The 26,531-nt window shown below is 52.2% G+C and overlaps 1 protein-coding gene across 1 annotated transcript in view; it reads right to left on the reverse strand.

Moving 5' to 3' along the window:
* The window catches only part of LOC144727245 (phospholysine phosphohistidine inorganic pyrophosphate phosphatase-like), a 33,088-nt gene extending 7,377 nt beyond the window's left edge, over window positions 1-25,711 (reverse strand). Inside the window, exons 1-2 of the mRNA XM_078605932.1 lie at window positions 25,539-25,711; window positions 5,268-5,455 (exon numbers count right to left, since the gene is read on the reverse strand). Coding sequence (XP_078462058.1) covers window positions 5,268-5,455; window positions 25,539-25,684 — 334 coding nt within the window. The 5' untranslated portion in view covers window positions 25,685-25,711. The remainder of the gene's footprint in view (window positions 1-5,267; window positions 5,456-25,538) is intronic.
* Between the last annotated feature and the right edge of the window lie 820 nt (window positions 25,712-26,531).

Consider the following 26,531-nt stretch of genomic DNA (forward strand, 5'->3'; position numbering starts at 1 on the left):
AGAAACATGCGTTCAGAGTATTGGGCTGCTACAAATTTAAACGGGATAAGCCACTTTGTTGAGCAATCATTTGTGGCTTGGTCGCTTTTGAAAAAGAGCAACATAGCCCAGTGGGCCTTACTTGGTAAAATAAAAATAGCTACAGTTCACCAGCATCGATTCAGGCAAGTCTGGCTCTGCTGTTGAAACCAATCCAAAGTTTGCACATCTTGAAATCAATGCTGCTGGAATTATGCACTCCCAGAAGGCTGTGCGGCTGATGGGGTTGTGTTAGAAATACTTTTCTTTACGTGGAGAGATGGATATGTGAAGGAGGCAGAGGTGGGACAAAGTCATTGTTATGCAAGTCCAAGTCGAGTCGCAAGTCATCAAATTCATGACTCGAGTCTGACTCGAGTCCAAGTCACATGACTCGAGTCCACATCTCATAGGTGGGACAAAGTCATTGTTATGCAAGTCCAAGTCGAGTCGCAAGTCATCAAATTCATGACTCGAGTCTGACTCGAGTCCAAGTCACATGACTCGAGTCCACACCTCTGGAAGGAGGCATTCATCATCTCTTTGTTTATTGCTACTTATATTCTCCACAGCAGCGCGAATTATTATATGTAATGGCAGTACTGAAACTCTTGCAATAAAATTAAAATAAACTTAACAGTTTTACCTAAAACCAAGCTCTCAACAATGTTGGTTCAAGCCTCTGACAAAGGCCTCAATACCCTGGACCATCCAGTCACCTCTATTAATAATAACTCAGTTTACCAAGTGTCAACATTGCACAAAATAAAAAAATATATATATAATTATGATTATTAACTGAAATAATACAGGTAGGAACAATAGGTTCCACACTGCTCACAGGGATTATGTGTCTGTCTCTGTCGTGCATATCCGGAATTCCGCCCACCCATGCACCTCCCCACCGAACACCGAGCTACGCCGCGAAACATGCCCACTCACCCATGCACCCCCCCCCCTGAACGCCGTGCTGTCCAACCAAGTTCCTACCTGCCCACTCCGAAGGATCGTGTTAATTCTCAACGTGAATGTGTGTTCACCTTTATAGTCAATCGAGTTTTGATGACACAAAAACATGCACCGTGTGTGCAAACAGCGCTCTCAGCCTTAAACAGGAAACCACTAGTGCAGAAGAACTGCATCGTAGTCAATTTGTCTTCGCTCACCATCAATAAGTTGAGAATATGTAATCAACCGACAGGCAGCAATGAAAACAAAGATACAACTGTAGGCCGGTTTCGTTCTTCGTGGGGCACATCAGTACAGTAATCGATGGTCACCACTTCTTGTTTTCACGTCATTAAAACATTAAATAAGCCACATTTACCTCATATATGAACATCCGTAAGTATGGCTCAATCATTAATTGGTATATTACAACTACACTAAAAAACAGTTTCCGCTCGTGTATCTAAAATTGAGCTTTGAAGTCAAAGTTGCTTTGAAGTCAAGGCTGCTTTGAACCATCATTTAAATAATGCAATGCTACGATGTGAGTGTAAGGGAATCTCCCGTCAACTTTTGTTGACAAGCCGAGTATATCCCACCATCATCAGTGTACCCAGAATGTCACATTGCTATGGTCCAGACTTAATGTATTCTCAGAATTATAAGATGGACTTTTTGTCCATGAGATGTTAAAGAAAAGGTTGGGGGTGCATCTTGTAATCTGACAAGTGCACGTGTCTTCGTCTTTGTGGCCAGATCTGTTTAACTTTATTGGTTCTTTCGGTAAAGTCACGTAGAAGGGAAATTTTAAAATAAAAAAAATAAAACATACTATTGTGTTTTATTATAAAAAGAAAACATAATCTTACGTTTAAAATAAAACATAATATGTTTGACTTATTTTATTATTTCCCTTCTATAAAAATGTATTTCCCTTCTTTAAAAATAAAACGTAATATTATGTTTTATTTTTATTATTTCCCTTCTACGTGACGTTACCGAAAGAACCAAGAATATGAATCGCTGCAGTCACGAAAGCTTTAAATCGAGATCTGTTTTAACTTTATTTACACTGGGTAACAAAGTTCCGTTCATCATATAATGTGGAGAATACGGTAAAATTTCAGCCAATCCGTTCCACTCACTAATAAACGAGAGCATTGGTTGTCAAAATGTTTTGGACTGATCACCTCTTAAATCCATTTGAATAATCTCACGGTCCTCATGAAGCAACAATTTAAAAACTGGTCATCAAAAGGCATTATTTCACACTATAAAGTGCAGTTTACAACTTTTAATATCCACGGTATCACTCTGGCTTCTGTATGTATATGCTATGATGAAGGGGCACTGCTCAAAACGTAGTCTCTTATTTTCGTTATCTCTTAAGGCTGCAATCACCCTCCCGGACTAGTTTCCGCTCCTTTTCTCTACTCGCCCCCTTGCACCAAAACAAACTTCTCCTCTACATGAAGCAAGCAGCACACTCCCCCCGTCTCGTTTCCGCTCCTCCTTCAAGACCCTCACCTCTTCTCCCTCGCCCATCCTTCGCTCCATCCCTAGGCACCCACCATAATTCCGGTACCCTCTAAACCTCCCTCCCCATACCCCATCCCGATTCACCGCATCACCTTCAGCTACCCTCATCGCGTTGGATAAAGGCACTACATAAATATAACATAGGATCGTAATTGAGGAATGTGTTGAGATATGTTTTCTTCTTTCCATCACAGTGATTAGCGTTGCTGTCGCATGGAAGACTTATCACTGAATGAAGAGGGACAGGCAGGAGGGAGGAGCTAGCATCCATATCCGGCAGAAATTATCAATGCTTACGGCAACATAGTTCGAGGAATGATAATGGCTTCTGATTGGACCAAACCTGTACTATGCACAGCAGAATTATTCTACGGGTACCGCAAACGTCTACACAACTCCAAATAAATATCTACTTGCTCCTGCACAGTAGTACTGATAATAAATCTGTGAACAAGTGGAAGTCACTCCACTGCTGCTCTTTAAAATTGAAATGGATTTCTTCTTGCTGATCATAGTTAAAGCCTTCCCTTTTTAAATCCTTTATATTAAGTTTGCGTGCTTGCTTGCTTGCGTGCTTGCTTGCTTAGGACCGTGCAAATCTTTCGGTCGTTGTTTAACCCACTTCCCGTGATCCAATCGAGCTGACATTTTCCACACAGACTCGTTGTGCCAGACAATTATTGTTCGTGAAAAAAAATTCCCAAAATTTTACACTTTTTAGGCAAAAAAATTTATTTTACATATATTCAAATAGAACGCATTCATGGCTTTGGCTGAACGTCAGAGTGTAAGAGCCCAGAGCGTAACCCCTCCACAGGCCGTTGCGGAGTAGCGCAGTTGGTAGCGCCCTCGCTTCCCATGCCAAAGGTCGCGGGATCGATCCCCGCGTCCTCCACAGGCGAATATATTTTTAAATCCTTTATATTAAGTTCGCTGCCACGCATATAAAGGATTTATAGCGAAAAACTTTGTTTTTACGGGTTATACTTATTACTGTGTACCCTATCCTGTTGTATTCCATGTGATGTCTCTTTTTTGACAAGCTATGGCTCTTTGTATGAATGTATGTTGAACTTCTTGCATAGCCAACCGTGCTAATTGGAGATGCTTAGCTTATTGAAATTCATACACGTGTTGCATAACCAATTTAAAATATGTTCGTCACAAGGTTTATATTGAAAAAGCAAGACAACGGGTACAACTCATGGCATGGCAAACACGCAATTACACTGCCGAGTTGTGAAATGACAACTACATTAGTAGCAGGTACATTCCCTGCTTCTCATATAGCAACACGTTCCACGGCGTGTGAAACACATAGGTCTGCAGCTATATTCTGTTCACCATTAAGAGCCTGCTCTTCCCACGTACAGAATGCAGGCCGTGTGTGACAGTTACAAATTCAAAACAATATTCACAGATCACCTAAATTGGGTAAAACATCACAGCAACATTTCCACCCTCCCACCTACTGGCAGGTTACACCCATCTCGCAAACATAATTCCGTCATACTCTTTGGATCTTTCGTTAAAGTCACGTAGGTACAAAATAAAATATACCCACGTGACTTTACCGAAAGCACCAAAGAGTATGGATGCCTGCAGTCACGAAAGCCTCAAATCAATAATTACTTCATTTGGTCGTAGACACTGGTGCGATGGGGATGGTTATTTATTATATGTATGCTTTTGGCTGATTTGTTTACCTTTCTTGTACTTTGCACTCCTATCGTGTTTTGTACTGTTTGTTGTTTTGCCGTTCCTACCCCGTGCCCAGTGGCGTAGCTAGGATATTTTGCGCCCGGGGACGAACTATAAAATTGGCGCCCCCCCCCCGTTTAATCACATACCAAAATGTAATTACGTGACATGTAGGCTGTGTGTGGCGGGATATATAAACTTTTAGGTTGAGGTGTAGATTTGTGCAGTAGTTTCAGGCTGCCGCGCCCGCCGCAATAAGTTATAATGTAACGTTGTAAGCCTAATTTTGGCGCCCCTTTACCTTGGCGCCCGGGGACACGTGTACCCCCCTACCCCCCCTCCCCCTAGCTACGCCTCTGCCCATGCCCCTACTGGACGTCCGTGAAAAATAGCTTTAGAGCTCATCGGATTCCTCCGGTATAAATAAATATTCTGATTCTGCATCACAACATCCACAGGCCGATGCGCACATCTCCTTTATAAATGACAATTGAAAGACAGGCCACAGTCGTGTGATTGTGGCCATTCAACCCAAACTACGGACCTTACATTAAACCACTGCAATCTATTCTCCTTCAATGGAAGAATATAATAACTACAAGAGAACTCTCGATTTAAAGCGTTCGTGACTGCAGGGATTCATATTCTTGGTTCTTTCGGTAAAGTCACGTAGAAGGGATTTTATCATTATTTCCCTTCTACGTCACTTTGCCGAAAGAACCAAGCATACAAGACCTCTCTTTTAAAGCCCTCTCGTGGCAGGCCAGACCTCGGCATTGGCATTCATCTACCGATGATATTGCCGCAATACGCGCAAATATAACAGAATGCCATCATTACAGCCTGCTGCTGGAAGGAACAATGCCGCAATGCATCACCAAAAATCACAATTTACCCTCATCACACACTGCGCAGTAGGAATCGGGGAATTTATCCACCGCGGTTCCAGCCGGGCCCAAACCTGAACGCAACGCGCAAACACTTTTTTTGGGACTTTGCGATGGACGTGAGCTGTGACCCACGTGAACCACGCGGGCCCCCCACCCTCCCACTCCCCGTACCACGATGCAGCAGCAGGTGCGGACGCAGGCCCCTCTGCTGGAGCAACTGGCGGGCGGCGGGAGCGGGCGCCACGATCTCGCCGGCGTCCACGGCGAAGCCCAGGCGTTGCAGCTTGAGCGCCAGCCCCTCCCGCGTCGCCTGCGTCTCGTTGGTGCAGAAGCGCAGCTTCAAACCCGACTGCTTAATCCTGTGAGACAGCCGAGCCGCCGGGGGGAGGGGGGGGTCTTGGTAAGCCAGCCAGGCCACATTATGCACTTGTGCGTGATATTTAACAAGGTTTTCATCTCAAGAGATACAACACAATCGTGGGGTTTTTTTTTTACACTATATTCAACTATTCGATTTTATTTTACCAGGTAAGGCCCACTGAGCTATACAGCTCTTTTTCAGAAGCGGACTGGCCACAAATGAAAGCTCAATGAAGTGGCTTATCACGTGTAAATTTATAGCAGCCAAATATTTTAAATGCATGTTTCTAAATGTTGAGGGAAATACTGGATCTGCAGAAAAACCCAAGCGACCACAGGCAGAACATGCAAACTCCAAATATACAGCAGGCGTCAGGGTCGGGATCAAACCCATGACCTCCTGCATGCCAGGCGAGGGAGTTAACATCTCAACACCATGATGATAATAGGCAAATGCTAATTTTAAGATGAGCACGATATACTGCACACAAAAATGTACCCGAACCCAGTTGTTGGTTCAACTAAGTCTTTACATATTGTAATGCGGGCGTAAACGACCTTCCGGATGTGACGTCATGGGGGGAGGAGTTACGTCACGTGGGGAAGAGGGTTCAAGTCTAAAAGGGGAGAAACCGGAAGAGGAAGGGGAGTTGTCGGGGACTGGGATAGAGAAAGGCCACGTAGGGCGGAGGGTGAGAGAGTGGCGAGATCGCCACATACATAGAGAAAGGTTGGGCACCGTCGGCCAGCGGTGACCGACCCCGGGGAAGCGGGAGCAGCGAGGAGGCTGCAGAGAGCAGCCGGGGGTCTGCAAGGGAAGATCGGCAGCGGGAATCTGCACGAAGGGTTCAGCAGCGGGACTGCTACGAGATAGAAGGAGGCTACGAGAGCGACAGCAGCCTTGGGCTGCCAAGCGGAGAGTCTCAAGGGGAGAGCCGTGTGGGAAAAGTATACGAACCCAAATAAAGGACACGGAGACAGATACAAGCGGTCGAGTCCTTTATTACACTGGTGTCTGAAGTGTAACGGCATGGCAAAACAACTAAGAAAAAAGAATATTCCGTCGCCAGCATCTGCTTCATCATCCGACAACGACGACCTTCCTCCAGCGGGGGACCTGACTACGATGGAGGAGGAGATCCGTGCTGGAACGAGCGCAGAGCCGGGGGTCCAAGATGTCGCCGCGTCGGCGGACCCGTCTGCACCAAATGCCGCGGATTTACGATGGGGACAGATGGCGGAGCAGCTTGAGACACTGAAAAACGTACTGGCGCAGTTGTGTGAGCTCGTCACGCCGAGGACGGCGTCGGGGAGAGCCGATGGTGGTCCGCAGGTCGCCGCTCTGCCTTCGCTGTCGACGCTATCGGCCACGCGGCACGAAGACGCCATCTTGGGCGTGGCAGGCGAAGAAAGGCGGGAAGCCGCCATTTTGCGCTCTCCGTGGCGAGAGGCCGCCATCTTGACCACGCCACGATGCGACGCCATGTTGAACATGCCACCAGATGATTCATCGGCTGAAGACGGCGCGCCAAGGAGTCGCAGTCGGCATCTTACAACTGTTAAAGAATTCTCCATCGGGGGCGATTGGAGTGCTTTTGCCTGCAGATTTTTGGCGGCGGTACGCTCTGCAAGGTGGACTGACGCTGAGGCATTGGAAGTTCTGCCGACTCTTCTCGATGACGAGTCGGTCAGATTCTTTCGCTCTATAAAGGCCGCGAAGAAGAAAACATTGAGAGGAGTGTTCGACGAAATGGCAGATGCTTACGAGCCGCCGGATGATGCTCATCGCCGGTTTGTTCAACGACAGCGAGCACCCGAGGAGTCGCCGGTGGCATATAGGGGTGCGGTACTGGAGCTGGCTATGGCCGCATACCCGGAGACGGAGCCTGACCTGCTGGAACCTCTCATCTTGGGTAAGATGCTCGAGCTGTCCCGGGATCTGGGCATTCCTATGCCGGTGTGTGGCCATGAAAAGCTGACATCCCGGGCTGCGGCTAAATGTCTGGGTGCCCAGTTTAACGTGCGCCGGTGGAAACAAGTCACGGCGTGGACGGGGGGGCCCATCGTCGCAGGAGGAGCCGTGGGTTGGGATCCCACAAAGGCGGTGTATGTGCCTGACGAGAGGGGCCCGCAGGAGCTGTCAGCCGCCTCTGCTCCGTGGCCGGTCCGCAGTGGGCCGGGGCCGCAGGCTGCGCCGCCGACGCGGCCGCGTCGGGACGGGGTGCCCGCGGCGCGGCGCAACGACGTCGACTGCTTCCGCTGCGGGCGTAAGGGCCATTACGCCAGGGACTGCTGGGCCCGCGTCCCAGGTCCGCCCCAGCAGGAGGCCTCGACAGCGGACGCACCACGGAAGGATCCTCCAGCACAGGCAAGTCGGTGCGCACCAGACACCCGGCAAGGCTTGACACCTCACTCATCACCGTTGTCATGCGATCCGGGTGTTGTTAATAATGGGAGGCCATTGACTGGGCCATGTCGCTCGGTAACGCAGTGGCGTAAGTTGGCTCGGCGGGTTGTCGCGGCCGCTACCGGTTCGTCCACTGTACCTGGGTCAATACAAGGGGTGGACGTACGTATTTTGGTGGATTCCGGAGCGTCCGCGACCATTATATCAGATGTAATATTCCATCTGTTGAACATCCCACCAGAGGCCGTGAGTCCGGCTTACGCTTCCTGCGTCGCTGCAAACGGGGGTAGCATGGGCATTGTGGGCCAGGTGGACGCTAAAATATCTATCGGGGGAGTGTCGGCCTCGGGAATCGTGTTAATTTCGAGGTCCCTTGCGGTTCCTTGTTTGTTGGGAACTGATTTTCTGGCCAAGATGCCCATTCTAATTAGAATTAATGAAAACTGCATTGAATTACCGGAGGGGCGTAAAATTACATTTCTGCCGTCGCCCTGGGGGCGACCTGCTCCTGTCGCCCAGGTGCAGGCGCTGTCCGAAGTATCTGTTGATATTCCACCAGGCTCACAGATGCTCATTCCCTTGCGATATCGGAAGCCTGTGCCTGGTCGTCAAGGAGCTATTGGGGTTTTGTTGTCGCCGTCCGCCACCATCACGGGCGGATCGGCGCTCGTTGGGGCGCAAACTATTGTCCGGCCGGACCAGCAGCCATTTTTGCAGGTGCTTAACGCAAGTACCGAAAGTGTGTGTGTACCGGCTGGTACGGTTGTGGCACATGCCACTACTGCGTTTACGGCTCATGATTATCTGGCCAGCCAGGTTATGGTTGGTGGTGTTTCAGGCCCTGAGGCTGCAGATAATCGCTGGATTGCCGAATTGTGTGGGGAGAATTCTGCCCTTTCCGGGGAACAACGTTGTGCGATTCGTAAATTATTATTGAGTTATTCTGATGTGTTTAGCTCCGACGATTTGGACTTGGGACGCACCTCGTTGCTTTACCATCATATTGACACAGGGGACGATGCCCCTATTCGGTTAAACTCGCATCGGATGAGTCCGGCTGAGTGAGAGCACGTTGGAGGGGCAGTGGATGACATGTTGGCTGCGGACATAATATCTCCATCTAACAGCCCATGGGGCGCGCCTGTTGTTTTGGTTAAGAAGGACGGCAAATTGCGATTTTGTGTAGATTTCCGCAAATTAAATAAAGTGTCGGTGGCAGATGCGTACCCCCTGCCGCGTATGGACGACTCTCTCGATGCCTTGTCGGGGGCAAAGTTCTTTTCAACGCTGGATCTCTCTTCGGGCTTCTGGCAGCTTCCCCTTGACGAGTCCTCGCGGGAGAAGACTGCTTTCCATACGCCGCAGGGGTTATTCCAATTTAACTGTCTTCCGATGGGGTTGAATGCGGCCCCTGCCACTTTTCAAAGGTTGATGGAGTTGGTATTAACGGGGTTGCAGTGGGAGACATGTCTGATATATTTAGACGATATTATCGTCTTCAGCCGCACATTTGACGAGCATTTACTGCGGTTGGAGGCTGTGTTCACCAGGATGCGTTCCGCTAATTTGAAATTTAAGCCTAAGAAATGTCACCTACTGCAACACTCCGTGCGTTACTTGGGGCACATCGTTAGTGCGGACGGGGTGGCCACGGATCCGGAAAAAACAGTGTGCGTCCGTGACTGGCCAACCCCGGCCACGGTGGGGGATGTGCGTCGGTTTTTGGGGTTTGCCTCATATTATCGGAGGTTTGTTCCGAATTTTGCGACGATCGCGAGGCCCTTGCACCTCCTTACGGGTAAAGGACGCAAATTTGCTTGGGGACCGCCAGAAGAGGCGGCATTTCTGGGCCTGCGCGATCTATTGGCTACGGCGCCGACGTTGGATTATCCAGATTTTGAACATCCTTTCATTCTGGATACGGACGCGAGCGACACGGGCATTGGGGCGGTGTTGTCTCAGTCCAAAGGTGGTGTGGAACGCGTGGTGGCGTACGGTAGCCGGGTTTTGTCTCCCGCGGAAACCCGCTACTGCGTCACTCGCAGGGAACTGTTGGCTATTGTTTTTTTTCTCCGCCAATTTCGACCGTATCTGTATGGTCGTTCGTTTATTGTACGCACGGATCATGCGGCCTTGCAGTATGCTCTTAAGATGGACCAGCCATCCGGCCAGCTGGCGCGGTGGTTGGACACGCTGCAAGAATTTTCCTTCCAAATTCACCATCGGAAGGGGGTGCGTCACGCCAATGCGGACGCGCTTTCCAGGTTGCCACAGCGATCCCCTTGCGCATGCGCGTCTGGAACGCACAGATGTGGCCCGATTCAGCACCCCCCTCAGCCTGTCGCGCTGGCGGTCGAAGTGCCTGAAGCTCCGAATGAGCCGGGGCCGGCTGATGGGGGACCGGCTGATGGGATTTTGCATCTCCCGAGGTCTGTGTGGATTCGGGAACAAATGTTGGACAATTCATTGGTGACGTTACGTAAGCGGCCTGTGAAGGAGGGTGGGGGACCGGGTACGGGGGGTGTGCCGGAAACCGCTCTCCGTGATGGTCTGCTGATGTGGAGGGAAGGGATACAGGAACGCTGGCGTCTGGTTGTACCGGCATCTTTGCGGTACAAATTGATTAGGACTCTGCATTGCGACACGCTTTTACATCTGGGGGTGCAGAAGACCCTATTGACGCTGCAGCGAGATTACTATTGGTACGGCATGACGACAGACGTCGTCGGTCACGTACGCGCATGTCCCGATTGTGCCCGCCGGAAGCCACCTAAACATCCATATGTGCCGCCGATACAGTCTATTCAGGTGTCTCGAGTTAATGAATTGGTGGCGTTAGATATTTTGGGACCCTTTCCGCCATCCGCTAAAGGAAATAAATACTTGCTAGTTGGCGTGGAGTACCTCTCCCGCTGGCCGATGGCCTGGCCCTTGCCCGACCAGTCAGCGGCGTCCATTACAGACGCCTTTCTATTTGGGTACGTTATGGACAAGGGGACGCCGGAGAGGCTCCTCACGGATCAGGGCCAAAATTTTTCTTCTAAATTGCTGGGGGAAGTGTGTGCGGCTCTCGGAACTAAGAAAATACGGACATCTCCCTACCACCCACAAACGGATGGTATAGTTGAACGGCTAAATCGGACCTTGTCCGCCATGTTGTGTCACACGGTGAGTGAAAAACAATCAAATTGGGATTTGCATATCCCTGGGGTACTTTCAGCGTACCGGATGACGCCGCATGCGGCTACAGGATATTCGCCGTTTTTTCTTATGTACGGTCGTGAAAACGTGCTGCCGATTAATGTACAGTTGGGAACTGGAGTGAGGGGACCTGTTAAGCCTCTTCCTGATTATATTCAGGACACCGTTCGCCGTGTTACTGTGGCGCGGTAAGGGGCCCGCATGGCTACGGCCAAAGCCCAGGCCCGGAACGAGCGGTGTGCTCGACGCTCTAAGGGGGAGTGCCCCTGGAAAGTGGGGGGCCTGGCCTGGCTCCATTGCCCACAAGTGCGGCCAGGTACCTCTCCTAAATTACATAAACCATGGCAAGGGCCGGTTCGCCTCATCGAGGTTCCCAACCCACAGTCGGCGCGTGTTCGGTTTGGATCTCGGCGTTGATTCGTTCACACATCTCGCTTGAAACCATACGTGGCCCCTCGACCTGATGCGTCATCTCCTGATGTTGCCTTGCCGGGGTCTGTTGCTGCCGACTTGCCCTTGCCTGTGCCTGTTGACCTTGCAAGAGCGCCTGTCGTGCCTTTTACAAACAAGCCGGCCGTGACGCCGCAGGAGAGAGGAGGCTCTGCTCGGGGTGTGCCTACTACGGCTGCGAAAACTCTGAGACCCGCAGCCCTTCCGACCCCGCCGCAGACGCGATTGCGGGACACCTCTGACGCTGGGCCTTCGGGAATACGGGACCGGGACGTTGGCGGGCCTCCAATAGCGACAGATGAACTTTATCCTGTCGCTCCTAAAACCCTGTCACGTTCCCGCTCGGCGGGAGGGCCGCCGACCGTCCGGGACGGGCCGGCGACCTGCACCCGCTCAAAATCCCTCACATTTCGTTGACTGTTGTGTTGTGTTCTTGTTCTTACTGTTATATTATTGTATGCTTCGTGTCCTTTAACGTGTTCGGTCGTGTTCGCTCGCATTACTTGTTGGAGTTGTTGTTCAGCCGAGGTCGGCTGGATTTTCTCTACGCGGGAGGGTGGTGTAATGCAAGCTTTAAACGACCTTCCGGATGTGACGTCATGGGGGGAGGAGTTACGTCACGTGGGGGAGAGGGTTCAAGTCTAAAAGGGGAGAAACCGGAAGAGGAAGGGGAGTTGTCGGGGACTGGGATAGAGAAAGGCCACGTAGGGCGGAGGGTGAGAGAGTGGCGAGATCGCCACATACATAGAGAAAGGTTGGGCACCGTCGGCCAGCGGTGACCGACCCCGGGGAAGCGGGAGCAGCGAGGAGGCTGCAGAGAGCAGCCAGGGGTCTGCAAGGGAAGATCGGCAGCGGGAGTCTGCACGAAGGGTTCAGCAGCGGGACTGCTACGAGATAGAAGGAGGCTACGAGAGCGACAGCAGCCTGGGGCTGCCAAGCGGAGAGTCTCAAGGGGAGAGCCGTGTGGGAAAAGTATACGAACCCAAATAAAGGACACGGAGACAGATACAAGCGGTCGAGTCCTTTATTACAATATTGACATGTTTTTACGTATTTTATCAAGGTCAGTGTTTCCATGCTCAAATATGCATTGGCCACACTGAAAGTGAGATCCAGGCCCTCCACAGAACTGCCACTGTTGATTTCCCACAAAGTGCTCGCTATGATATCGACTGTGGAGAGCTGATTGGCCGGGTCACACACGGACAGGAATTCAAGACCAGACTGGAATATATTTAGTCGCCAATCGAGTTCGACCCTTTGGTCGACAGGCCTCAAAGGAAAAACATGGGGCAGTACAGTGATGAGCCACAGACCCGAAATTCAAGCCCAAGACAAGGAGATTACAGCCAAGCTATGGGCTTCTCAAAGTTGCACCGAGGCAGGGAATGGTAACATGTCAATTGTGCATTAACAAGGTCTACAGCACACACATTTCTGACAAAGTGCAATCATTCATATGGCTGGTCTCCAACATATGAATTAGCATATTAGATAAACACCAGTTTACTTCTAAAAATACCAATGATGACGGTTTAGGGCTAAATAAAACGAAATGTTGATGATTATAATGCTAATTATGACGCTGTTACTGCAGCTCATGATGGTGATAAGCCACCGACCCCCACACTTCCACTAAGCCCCCCTTTCTTTTGGCGACCGACTGCACCAGACACCCATTTCATGCGGAATTTACCTGGTGGAGGCTCGGAGCAGGTGCCACCGATGTTAACCGTGGCGGGAAACTGAACTCAGGTGGTGCAGTGGTAGGCGCGGGTGCGTCGACGGCATGCACAATTGCACACGCTCGTAAACAAACGCACGTACGCACAGAAAACATCCAACGCGCAAATGTGCACGCGGAGCCACACAAACACCCACGTGCACATGCCATGGCACGGCAAATCTCACGTATCACTCAATTATCCTCACAAGTTTCTTGTTCAACAGTGGGCTAGTGTCTTCTTGCAATCGTTCTTTCCTTTATGGCGATGGATAGAGTCAAGAAAACAAGTGTGGAATGCCAGTTTCAAAGGGCAAGTATTGTGTCTAAATAAATGGGCTCCTTGTACTCTTCGGGAATATTACCAGCTCTGCTCTGTGGCGGACACAACCAGAATAAGACGCAACAAATCCAAACGTCCATTTCGTCGTGACCAATGCCGACAATTGTATCTTTAAACAGGCATAGTTTAGCCGGGTTGGTGGTGGCGCAAAACTCGAATCCAGCACTGTCGAGTCAGCGAGGGTTGGTGCTTCGTTGATCGTATAAATGTTGCGAAACTCCCTTCCCGTGGGCATTGAAGAGGTGCCATACCCTGGCTTGCCAGGAGAAACCAGTAAAGAAAAAAATGTGGATTCCACCCGTGCTGTGTGTATGGGATAGAGAATTTCCCACTCGCATGCGTGCATTTCTTTGAGCCACACAATACATTATTCAGAGCAGCTCTCAGAGGGACAATGAGCAGGCGAACTTAAGGCAGTACACATTTTTCTCGTACAAAATGCCTCCTACTTTTTCACCAACAGTGTTTTATGCAGTATGCTACACTTAACCCTTTCCTGTTCCGAGACGTCCGCAAGTTGCATGGTGGGGGTCCCATTCACCACTGAATCTCCGAGCAGGCAAGCGGTTAGCGCTAATTTTATTTAGAGGCGTAGTACCGCTGTTTTTAAAGACATTGTACTCACAGCAGAGAACTGCTGCGACACACCCGCACTCTATGATAGCCGGCGCCAAACTGTGCCACGCGCCCTCACGCAAGGCCTTTTACGTCCAATTTCGATGACGTACGTGTGTATGTCATCGGAACGGAATCGGAAGAAAAGCTGATGACGTACACCTTCCCGCTCCGATGACGTACGTGTACATCATCGGAATGGGAAAGGGTTAATACCGGTAAGTCTGAAAATATTACTTTCCTTATTACAGTCCTACTAACGGGTCTGAAATGGAAAACATTGCTGCAAGCTAAGCAACAGAAATGTCTTAACTTCAAGCTTTCGTGACTGCAGGAATTCATATTCGTTAGGTCTTTCAGTAAAGTCACGTAGATAGGTTCAAAGAAAATAACAAAATAACAAAAAACTACATTTCGATCGCAACACAAGCGGTCGTCATCAGGAAGAAAAAAAACGACCGCTTGTGTTGCGTTCGAAACGTTAATAGTTTTTTGTTATTTTGTTTGAACCTATCTACGTGACTTTACCGAAACACCCAACGAATATCAACAGAAATGTGTTTTGTTAAGATGAAGGATGTGAAACTTTTCACGGACAGACATGAGAACAAATGTATTTAGGGATAGCATCAGGGTACACAACAAGAACATGAATAATAATAATAATTACAGAAAGGCAATGTTAGATTTCTTGGACATGTAATGAGGAAATACCAGGAGACTGAAAATAATGCTTTGACTCGTACAATTACAGTTACACCATGAGCAAATTGAACAATTGGATGCAACTGGCAGGAAGTATCTCGTGCACATTTCTAGTGAAATAATCATGAACAGAAATAACTAAAAGGAAATTCATGATCGCCGACATCTTTGACAAGGGACATGGCACAGAGCGAGAGAGAGATCTTGAGCTATATTTAATTTAGTTAATGTTCAAATACAAGGCATTTACATGGTGCCTTTTGCAAACGAAGACACGGGGTGGCTGTGCCAAGGACTGTTAATCACATTTCGGAGAAAATACCGTGGCTTTTGTCATGCTCCGTTTACCATCGAGATTCAAACAACAATTAAGATCCAATTAGAAATTTTCCATTCTTTAAGGGTCCTAGTTTTTATTGACAGGATGTTCAGTACAATTTGAGATTCATTTCGTCTCTCCATCTTCACAGGTAAGGAAGCCCCCCATTTTGAGATCTCTTACAAACGACTGCAATTGTACTTTAAAACATAAAATTTCTCAATCAAATCACACAATGAGATGATCCTCGAGTATGATGCTGTCGTGATGTAACAATTACAACGCAGGATTAGAAGGCAATCCAAGAGGTTTCCGGTTCGATCTCCAGGCGTGGCAGCTGAAACAACGGTGCTGCTATAAAATCGGCTGCTATAAATTTCCACGTGATAAGCCACTTTTTTGAGCTATCATTTGTGGCCCATCGTTTCTCAAAAAAGAGCTATATCGCTCAGTGGGCCTTACCTTGTCAAATTAAAAGTGTAAGTTTAGTTTTAAAGGTGCTTCTTTTTTTAACCCCACCCCCACCTCTGTCCACCGAGCAGCATAAATGGGTACACCACAGTTGGTCAATTGGCAGGTCACATCTTGTGGGGTAAAGTGTGGGGTAACTTCCACCTCTTCTGAAAGGACTATGGCCAGTGTGAAGGGACCGTGGTGTTTTTGACCTACGCAAAAATATATAATTAATAAGCCGTCCATACAAAAATTTTAATTGCTTGAAAGGAGGAAATTAATTGATGATTTGATGCCGATTTTGATACAGGCATGCATTGTTTTCGGATATGAGTGCGTGTACAAATTTTTTAATTGATTGGACAACAGGAAGTAGACTAACTTTTGATTACAAGATTTGACCACGACAAACACAAGTGAAGTTAAATAAACCGTTGAAAAAGAGGGGAAAAGCTCCCAAAGGCAAGCTGTAAGGTACACCCCTTCGTCCCATCGTCTCCACCATTGACTTACCCACCTACAAACTGGCCCGATTTCTGTCTGGGACCTTGCAACCATTCACTGGTAAGACCACCTAATCTGTACTTAACTTAGATCACTTGGTATCGTTAATTAAGGACATCTCACTATTTTTAGGTGATTTGCTCGTTATTTCGATGTAGTTTCTTTGTTCACCAAAGTTACTGTGCCCAACACCATTGCTATCTTTAGATTTGAAGCTTTCGTGACTGCAAGGATTCATATTCTTAGGTTTTTTCGGTAAAGTCACGTAGGTAAAACATCAAAATTAATGAAAATAAAATAAAATAAAACAAAAATCACGACGTTTCGGAGGCAACACAAGTCTCCGTCATCAGAGCCGAATTAGCTGCATCACTTGATGCAGCTAATTCGGCTGTGACGGTCCCACCTGATGACGGAGACTTGTGTTGCCTCCGAAACGTCGTGATTTTTGTTTTATTTTATTTTCATTAATTTTGATGTTTTACCTACGTGACTTTACCGAAAAAAAACCTAAGAATATGAACCATTGCTATCATTGAAGATTGGTCCAACAAGGATTGAATGTTTATGTACCGGCCCTGGTGAGACATTGCCTCACCAACACATACTTCACCTGGAATGGAACATTCTACAAACAAGTTGAAGGTACTCCAATGGGTTCTCCCTTATGTCCGGTTGTAGCCAATGTTTTCATGAACATTTTTGAGACAGACGACATCCAGGCATCCACTCTACGCCCGTCCTTGTGGAAGAGATACGTTGATGACACGTTCGTCATCTGGCCACATGGCCGACCAGCTCTGAACCAATTCCTCAACCGCATGAATTCCATATACCCAGCCATCAAATTCACCATGGAGGTGGAAAAGGATGGAAAGCTACCATTATTGGATGTTCTCATCGAAATGAGACCAGATGGCTCAATGGGCCACTCTGTCTACAGGAAAGCAACCCATACTGATGCCTACCTAAAACCGGACTTCCACCACCATCCATCCCAGAAGAATTCCCTCATCAAAACTCTACACCATAGAGCTCGATGTATCTCCGTCCATCATCACCTAGCCAGTGAAGTGAAACACGTGCACCAAGCTCTCAAGACGATTGAATATTCTGACTACACAATCCCTAAAGCTATCACCCCAACCGTTGGGAAAGAACCATCTGAGGACCCAATCAAAACCATCATCTTGCCATACATAGCAGTTGTCACCAAAAAGATTTCCAATATCATGAGCAAACACAAGATCCAGGTTCGATTTAACACAGTGCATAAAATTTGTGATCTAATCCCATCTGTGAAGCATAGGATCCCTGACATGCAATACCCCGGCGTCTACAAACTAATCTGTGTCTGTGGCAGTAGTTACATTGGGGAAACTAAGCGGCATGTCTCTGCCCGTGTTCGTGAGCATAAGGTAGATTTGAAACACAGGAGGAGCAACACTTCAGCCGTGGCTGATCATTGTCTGAATGCGGTTGGCTCACACGAAATTGATTTCTCTAAGACGAAGGTACTTTGCAAGCCCACTGGCTATCAACAAAGATTCATTCATGAAGCCATCCATATATGTAGACACAGACACAATTTCCACCATGAGGATGGGTACAAACTCAGCAATCATTTGAAGGATGTCATCAACCAGTTTAAGTCATAACTGGCTGTGATGTTTTCATCTCGTCACCTTTCGATGTTAGTTTTATTTTATTTCACCAATTTCTCCAGGGCTCATGCGCTTACCCTTCTCTTGATTCTCCGATTTCATATTTAAAATAACCATCTCCGCTTGAAGTTGGGCATACTACAAGTACAAAAAGTTGTTAATTTCCCACATTAACATAACCATCTCCACTTGTGCTGGCCCCAGGGCCCTTGTGCCCCGCCCACGTCGTTGGGCACACTGTAAGTTGACACTTGGCTACGCCCATCTTAAACCTTTAAAAACAGCTTTCCTTTGGAAGCTTTTCCCCCCTTTTTTCCACCTGAAGACGATCGCTTGTGTTGTGATCGAAACGTCATGTTTTTTTTGTATATTTGTATTCATTTTGAACCTATCTACGTGACTTTACCGAAAGACCCAAAGAATAAACAATGTTTCCTCCACATATCTGGCCCTTTCCATAAAAAATTGAAGTACTTCTGCACATCCTGCAAGCCACACGCCCTTCTGTAAATAGATAACTCCAGCAACATTGTTTGGTCCGGTTTCGACATTCCGCGTCTCAACAGCAGTCAGGTCTACCTGAACCATTGCCTCAATACAAGAGAAACTTTGGCCCGGTTTTCACATTCACTGTCTCATGAGCGGTTAGGGTTATCTGAGCCATTGCTTCAATGCAAGCGACACTTTTGGCGGGTTTTGACATTCAGGGTTTCATCGGCAGTGGCGAGGCTGACACGAACCAGTAATGCTGAACTTCCAGACGAGACTCGTGTCTCAATAGCAGAGGGAAAGTGTAGCCACAAACCCCCATCGATTGCGCTGTCCCCCCAACTGTCGACACTTTTGACAGGGGTTGCCCGCAACTGCTCGCACGCAACTTGGTTGCAAGGATAAGAGGCCATCCATTTAGTAAGTACGCAAAAACCTATCTAAACTTGACCCCCCCCGAAACCCATAAAACGGCCGATATTTAATCCACGCAGAAATGATCAAGGATTAATAATAGTAACGTATTTAAGAAAACAGGTAGTCCACCGACGGCTGCATTAAAGAATTACGTTGCGTACCTTGGCCACTTATTTTGCTGAGCTGCGTGATAGCTCCAGTCAGGGGCACGGTGGCACACGAAGTGACACCTCTCCCACAGTCCCACTTCTCCCATAGTACTTGGTCTGACAGCTGGAGACACTGAACTGTGGCTCATTTGAAGGCCAATGTAGACAAATTATTATTGAGGCTTCACCACCCCCCCCCCTCCTACGTTTCCTATGCGTACGTACATTGTCAGTAGACCCCCCCCCCCCCGCATACGCAAGCGTTCGTGACTGCAAGGATTCATACTCTTAGGTTCTTTCGGTAAAGTCACGTAGGATTTGACCCGGTACAGCCGGAAGGAAACAGTGTAACAATAAATATATTTTACTTGTTCCTGGGTAGTAAGTGTTGTTTGCTAATTGCTTATGCCTCAAAGGTACAGAAAACGGCTGTTATTCACCCAAAAACTTGGCTTTTGTGACCAGGACCGTGATATTTTGAAATTTAAAATGTGGTGTGCATTTGTGTCATTCACATAAAGTGCCTGGTCACAAAAGCAACGTTTTTGGGGGAATAAAATCCATTTTCTATACTTCTAAGGTATAAGCAATTACAAAATAACACTTACTACCCATGAACAAAAAGTCGTGTTACATAGTGAAATCAGTATTTGTGTGTGTCGGGGTTGGCAGGAGTTGATTTAGTGCAGTCGCTCAGGATCTGCTGCAGTTGTCGGCATTGTTGCGTGGAGTTGTATTGCGGTCACCTGCACCCCAGTGCCCCCCCCCTTCTCTCTCCACCACAGTGTCCCCCTTCTCTCTCCACCACAGTGCCCCCCCCCCTTCCCTCTCCACCACAGTGCCCCCCTTCTCTCTCCACCACAGTGCCCCCCTTCCCTCTCCACCACAGCGCCCCCCTTCTCTCTCCACCACAGTGCCCCCCTTCCTTCTCCACCACCACAGTGCCCCCCTTCTCTCTCCACCACAGTGCCCCCCTTCCCTCTCCACCACAGTGCCCCACCCCCTTCTCTCTCCACCACAGTGCCCCCCTTCTCTCTCCACCACAGTGCCCCCTTCTGCACCACCACAGTGCCCCCCTTCTCTCTCCACCACAGTGCCCCCCTTCTCTCTCCACCACAGTGCCCCCTTCTGCACCACCACAGTGCCCCCCTTCTCTCTCCACCACAGTGCCCCCCTTCTCTCTCCACCAGTGCCCCCCTTCTCCACCACAGTGCCCCCCTTCTCCACCACCACAGTGCCCCCCTTCTCTCTCCACCACAGTGCTCCTCTTCTCTCTGCACCACAGTGCCCCCCTTCTCTCTCCACCACAGTGCCCCCCTTCTCTCTCCACCACAGTGCCCCCCTTCTCTCTCCACCAGTGCCCCCCTTCTCTCTCCACCACAGTGCCCCCCTTCTCTCTCCACCAAAGTGCCCCCCTTCTCTCTCCACCACAGTGCCCCCCTTCTCTCTCCACCACAGTGCCCCCCTTCTCTCTCCACCACAGTGCCCCCCTTCTCCACCACAGTGCCCCCCTTCTCTCTCCACCACAGTGCCCCCCTTCTCTCTCCACCACAATGCCCCCCTTCTCCACCACAGTGCCCCCCTTCTCCACCGCAGTGCCCCCTTCTCCACCGCAGTGCCCCCCTTCTCTCTGCACCACAGTGCCCCCCTTCTCTCTCCACCACAGTGCCCCCCTTCTTCACCGCAGTGCCCCCCTTCGCTCTGCACCACAGTGCCCCCCTTCTCTCTCCACCACAGTGCCCCCCTTCTCTCTCCACCACAGTGCCCCCCTTCTCTCTCCACCACAGTGCCCCCCTTCTCTCTCCACCACAGTGCCCCCCTTCTCTCTCCACCACAGTGCCCCCCTTCTCCACCAGTGCCCCCCTTCTCTCTCCACCACAGTGCCCCCCTTCTCCACCACCACAGTGCCCACCTTCTCCACCGCAGTGCCCCCCTTCTCCACCGCAGTGCCCCCCTTCTCTCTGCACCACAGTGCCCCCCTTCTCTCTCCACCACAGTGCCCCCCTTCTCTCTCCACCACAGTGCCCCCCTTCTCCACCGCAGTGCCCCCCTTCTCTCTGCACCACAGTGCCCCCCTTCTCTCTCCACCAGTGCCCCCCTTCTCTCTCCACCACAGTGCCCCCCTTCTCCACCGCAGTGCCCCCCTTCTCTCTGCACCACAGTGCCCCCCTTCTCTCTCCACCACAGTGCCCCCCTTCTCTCTCCACCACAGTGCCCCCCTTCTCTCTCCACCACAGTGCCCCCATTCTCTCTGCACCACAGTGCCCCCCTTCTCTCTCCACCACAGTGCCCCCTTCTCCACCGCAGTGCCCCCCTTCTCTCTCCACCACAGTGCCCCCATTCTCTCTCCACCACAGTGCCCCCCATCTCCACCGCAGTGCCCCCCTTCTCTCTGCACCACAGTGCCCCCCTTCTCTCTCCACCAGTGCCCTCCTTCTCTCTCCACCACAGTGCCCCCCTTCTCTCTCCACCAGTGCCCCCCTTCTCTCTCCACCACAGTGCCCCCCTTCTCCACCACCACAGTGCCCCCCTTCTCCACCGCAGTGCCCCCCTTCTCTCTGCACCACAGTGCCCCCCTTCTCTCTCCACCACAGTGCCCCCCTTCTCTCTCCACCACAGTGCCCCCCTTCTCCACCACCACAGTGCCCCCCTTCTCTCTCCACCACAGTGCCCCCCTTCTCTCTCCACCAGTGCCCCCCTTCTCTCTCCACCACAGTGCCCCCCTTCTCTCTCCACCAAAGTGCCCCCCTTCTCTCTCCACCACAGTGCCCCCCTTCTCTCTCCACCACAGTGCCCCCCTTCTCTCTCCACCACAGTGCCCCCCTTCTCCACCACAGTGCCCCCCTTCTCTCTCCACCACAGTGCCCCCCTTCTCTCTCCACCACAATGCCCCCCTTCTCCACCACAGTGCCCCCCTTCTCCACCGCAGTGCCCCCTTCTCCACCGCAGTGCCCCCCTTCTCTCTGCACCACAGTGCCCCCCTTCTCTCTCCACCACAGTGCCCCCCTTCTCCACCGCAGTGCCCCCCTTCGCTCTGCACCACAGTGCCCCCCTTCTCTCTCCACCACAGTGCCCCCCTTCTCTCTCCACCACAGTGCCCCCCTTCTCTCTCCACCACAGTGCCCCCCTTCTCTCTCCACCACAGTGCCCCCCTTCTCCACCAGTGCCCCCCTTCTCTCTCCACCACAGTGCCCCCCTTCTCCACCACCACAGTGCCCACCTTCTCCACCGCAGTGCCCCCCTTCTCCACCGCAGTGCCCCCCTTCTCTCTGCACCACAGTGCCCCCCTTCTCTCTCCACCACAGTGCCCCCCTTCTCTCTCCACCACAGTGCCCCCCTTCTCCACCGCAGTGCCCCCCTTCTCTCTGCACCACAGTGCCCCCCTTCTCTCTCCACCACAGTGCCCCCCTTCTCTCTCCACCACAGTGCCCCCCTTCTCTCTCCACCACAGTGCCCCCCTTCTCTCTCCACCACAGTGCCCCCATTCTCTCTGCACCACAGTGCCCCCCTTCTCTCTCCACCACAGTGCCCCCCTTCTCCACCGCAGTGCCCCCCTTCTCTCTCCACCACAGTGCCCCCATTCTCTCTCCACCACAGTGCCCCCCATCTCCACCGCAGTGCCCCCCTTCTCTCTGCACCACAGTGCCCCCCTTCTCTCTCCACCAGTGCCCTCCTTCTCTCTCCACCAGTGCCCCCCTTCTCTCTCCACCACAGTGCCCCCCTTCTCTCTCCACCACAGTGCCCCCCTTCTCTCTCCACCACAGTGCCCCCCTTCTCTCTCCACCACAGTGCCCCCCTTCTCTCTCCACCACAGTGCCCCCCTTCTCCACCACCACAGTGCCCCCCTTCTCCACTGCAGTGCCCCCCTTCTCCACCACAGTGCCCCCCTTCTCCACCGCAGTGCCCCCTTCTCCACCGCAGTGCCCCCCTTCTCTCTGCACCACAGTGCCCCCCTTCTCTCTCCACCACAGTGCCCCCCTTCTCTCTCCACCACAGTGCCCCCCTTCTCCACCGCAGTGCCCCCCTTCGCTCTGCACCACAGTGCCCCCCTTCTCTCTCCACCACAGTGCCCCCCTTCTCTCTCCACCACAGTGCCCCCCTTCTCTCTCCACCACAGTGCCCCCCTTCTCTCTCCACCACAGTGCCCCCCTTCTCTCTCCACCACAGTGCCCCCCTTCTCTCTCCACCACAGTGCCCCCCTTCTCTCTCCACCACAGTGCCCCCCTTCTCCACCAGTGCCCCCCTTCTCTCTCCACCACAGTGCCCCCCTTCTCCACCACCACAGTGCCCACCTTCTCCACCGCAGTGCCCCCCTTCTCCACCGCAGTGCCCCCCTTCTCTCTGCACCACAGTGCCCCCCTTCTCTCTCCACCACAGTGCCCCCCTTCTCTCTCCACCACAGTGCCCCCCTTCTCCACCGCAGTGCCCCCCTTCTCTCTGCACCACAGTGCCCCCCTTCTCTCTCCACCACAGTGCCCCCCTTCTCTCTCCACCACAGTGCCCCCCTTCTCTCTCCACCACAGTGCCCCCCTTCTCTCTCCACCACAGTGCCCCCATTCTCTCTGCACCACAGTGCCCCCCTTCTCTCTCCACCACAGTGCCCCTTTCTCCACCGCAGTGCCCCCCTTCTCTCTCCACCACAGTGCCCCCATTCTCTCTCCACCACAGTGCCCCCCATCTCCACCGCAGTGCCCCCCTTCTCTCTGCACCACAGTGCCCCCCTTCTCTCTCCACCAGTGCCCTCCTTCTCTCTCCACCACAGTGCCCCCCTTCTCTCTCCACCACAGTGCCCCCCTTCTCTCTCCACCACAGTGCCCCCCTTCTCCACCAGTGCCCCCCTTCTCTCTCCACCACAGTGCCCCCCTTCTCCACCACCACAGTGCCCACCTTCTCCACCGCAGTGCCCCCCTTCTCCACCGCAGTGCCCCCCTTCTCTCTGCACCACAGTGCCCCCCTTCTCTCTCCACCACAGTGCCCCCCTTCTCTCTCCACCACAGTGCCCCCCTTCTCCACCGCAGTGCCCCCCTTCTCTCTGCACCACAGTGCCCCCCTTCTCTCTCCACCACAGTGCCCCCCTTCTCTCTCCACCACAGTGCCCCCCTTCTCTCTCCACCACAGTGCCCCCCTTCTCTCTCCACCACAGTGCCCCCATTCTCTCTGCACCACAGTGCCCCCCTTCTCTCTCCACCACAGTGCCCCCCTTCTCCACCGCAGTGCCCCCCTTCTCTCTCCACCACAGTGCCCCCATTCTCTCTCCACCACAGTGCCCCCCATCTCCACCGCAGTGCCCCCCTTCTCTCTGCACCACAGTGCCCCCCTTCTCTCTCCACCAGTGCCCTCCTTCTCTCTCCACCACAGTGCCCCCCTTCTCTCTCCACCACAGTGCCCCCCTTCTCTCTCCACCACAGTGCCCCCCTTCTCTCTCCACCACAGTGCCCCCCTTCTCTCTCCACCACAGTGCCCCCCTTCTCTCTCCACCACAGTGCCCCCCTTCTCCACCACCACAGTGCCCCCCTTCTCCACTGCAGTGCCCCCCTTCTCCACCACAGTGCCCCCCTTCTCCACCGCAGTGCCCCCTTCTCCACCGCAGTGCCCCCCTTCTCTCTGCACCACAGTGCCCCCCTTCTCTCTCCACCACAGTGCCCCCCTTCTCTCTCCACCACAGTGCCCCCCTTCTCCACCGCAGTGCCCCCCTTCGCTCTGCACCACAGTGCCCCCCTTCTCTCTCCACCACAGTGCCCCCCTTCTCTCTCCACCACAGTGCCCCCCTTCTCTCTCCACCACAGTGCCCCCCTTCTCTCTCCACCACAGTGCCCCCCTTCTCTCTCCACCACAGTGCCCCCCTTCTCTCTCCACCACAGTGCCCCCCTTCTCCACCAGTGCCCCCCTTCTCTCTCCACCACAGTGCCCCCCTTCTCCACCACCACAGTGCCCACCTTCTCCACCGCAGTGCCCCCCTTCTCCACCGCAGTGCCCCCCTTCTCTCTGCACCACAGTGCCCCCCTTCTCTCTCCACCACAGTGCCCCCCTTCTCTCTCCACCACAGTGCCCCCCTTCTCCACCGCAGTGCCCCCCTTCTCTCTGCACCACAGTGCCCCCCTTCTCTCTCCACCACAGTGCCCCCCTTCTCTCTCCACCACAGTGCCCCCCTTCTCTCTCCACCACAGTGCCCCCATTCTCTCTGCACCACAGTGCCCCCCTTCTCTCTCCACCACAGTGCCCCCTTCTCCACCGCAGTGCCCCCCTTCTCTCTCCACCACAGTGCCCCCATTCTCTCTCCACCACAGTGCCCCCCATCTCCACCGCAGTGCCCCCCTTCTCTCTGCACCACAGTGCCCCCCTTCTCTCTCCACCAGTGCCCTCCTTCTCTCTCCACCACAGTGCCCCCCTTCTCTCTCCACCAGTGCCCCCCTTCTCTCTCCACCACAGTGCCCCCCTTCTCCACCACCACAGTGCCCCCCTTCTCCACCGCAGTGCCCCCCTTCTCTCTGCACCACAGTGCCCCCCTTCTCTCTCCACCACAGTGCCACCCTTCTCTCTCCACCACAGTGCCCCCCTTCTCCACCACCACAGTGCCCCCCTTCTCTCTCCACCACAGTGCCCCCCTTCTCTCTCCACCACAGTGACCCCCTTCCCTCTCCACCTGGAGACGGCGTCCACGGAGCCGGCGATGGCCGTGCCTCCTCCTCCTCCCGCGCCGCCGCCGCCGTCGTAGAGGACCCCGTTGATGTCGAGCAGCAGCCCCGCAGGCGGCGCGCCGCGAGCCCACAGAGGCGCGGGGACCGCCATTGGTGGCGGGGGGTGGGGGTAGCGGGGGGTGGGGGGAGGGGTAAAGGGGGGTAGCGGGGGGTGGGTGGGGGTAGGAGGGGGAGGGGTAAAGGGGAGTAGGAGGGTAGGGGGAGGGGTAAAGGGGGGTAGGAGGGGGAGGGGGTAGGGGGGTGAGGGTAGGAGGGGAGGGGTAAAGGGGGGTAGGAGGGGGGTAGCGGGGGTGGGGGTAGGGGTAAAGGGGGGTAGGAGGGGTAGGGGGAGGGGTAAAGGGGGGGTAGGAGGGGTAAAGGGGGGGGTGGCAAGGAGGAGGGGTAAATGGGGGTAGGAGGGGTAGGGGTAAAGAGGGTGTGAACACCGAGAAGCGGGCACTGCTTGCCAGATCACAGAGGGAAATCCTCGCTCTCTTAGAGGCCACCTGTGGATTTGGGATGTTGTGATCTCTCATCTCTCTCTGTCTCTATCTGTCTCTCTCGTCTTTGTCATCTTTTAGTCTCTCTCATCTATCTGGCTATCTCAGCTCTGTCTCTATTTCATCTCTCTGTGTCTCGCTGGGGCCGTCCATAAATGACGTCACGCGATTTTGGACGATTTTTGACCCCCCCCTCCCTTCGTCACACGGCGTCACAAAAAGTCAGACCCCCCCTCAAATATGACGTCACAAAGCTCTGCCCCCCCCAAATAAAACATGCTTCAAATCGCTTTAAACTATTGTCATTGTAGTGCGTATTTAATGTGCCGCTGCACTTTGATGTTGTAGGGGAAAACATTTATTTAAAAGTCTATTTAATTAAGTAGAACGTGTTGTCTATATTTATTTAAAGTTCCGCATTGTAATGTGACGTCACATTTCTCAAACCCCCCTCCCCCT

The sequence above is a fragment of the Lampetra planeri genome, chromosome 25 (assembly GCF_965212315.1).
Source record: "Lampetra planeri chromosome 25, kcLamPlan1.2.h2, whole genome shotgun sequence".
Taxonomy (NCBI): domain Eukaryota; kingdom Metazoa; phylum Chordata; class Hyperoartia; order Petromyzontiformes; family Petromyzontidae; genus Lampetra; species Lampetra planeri.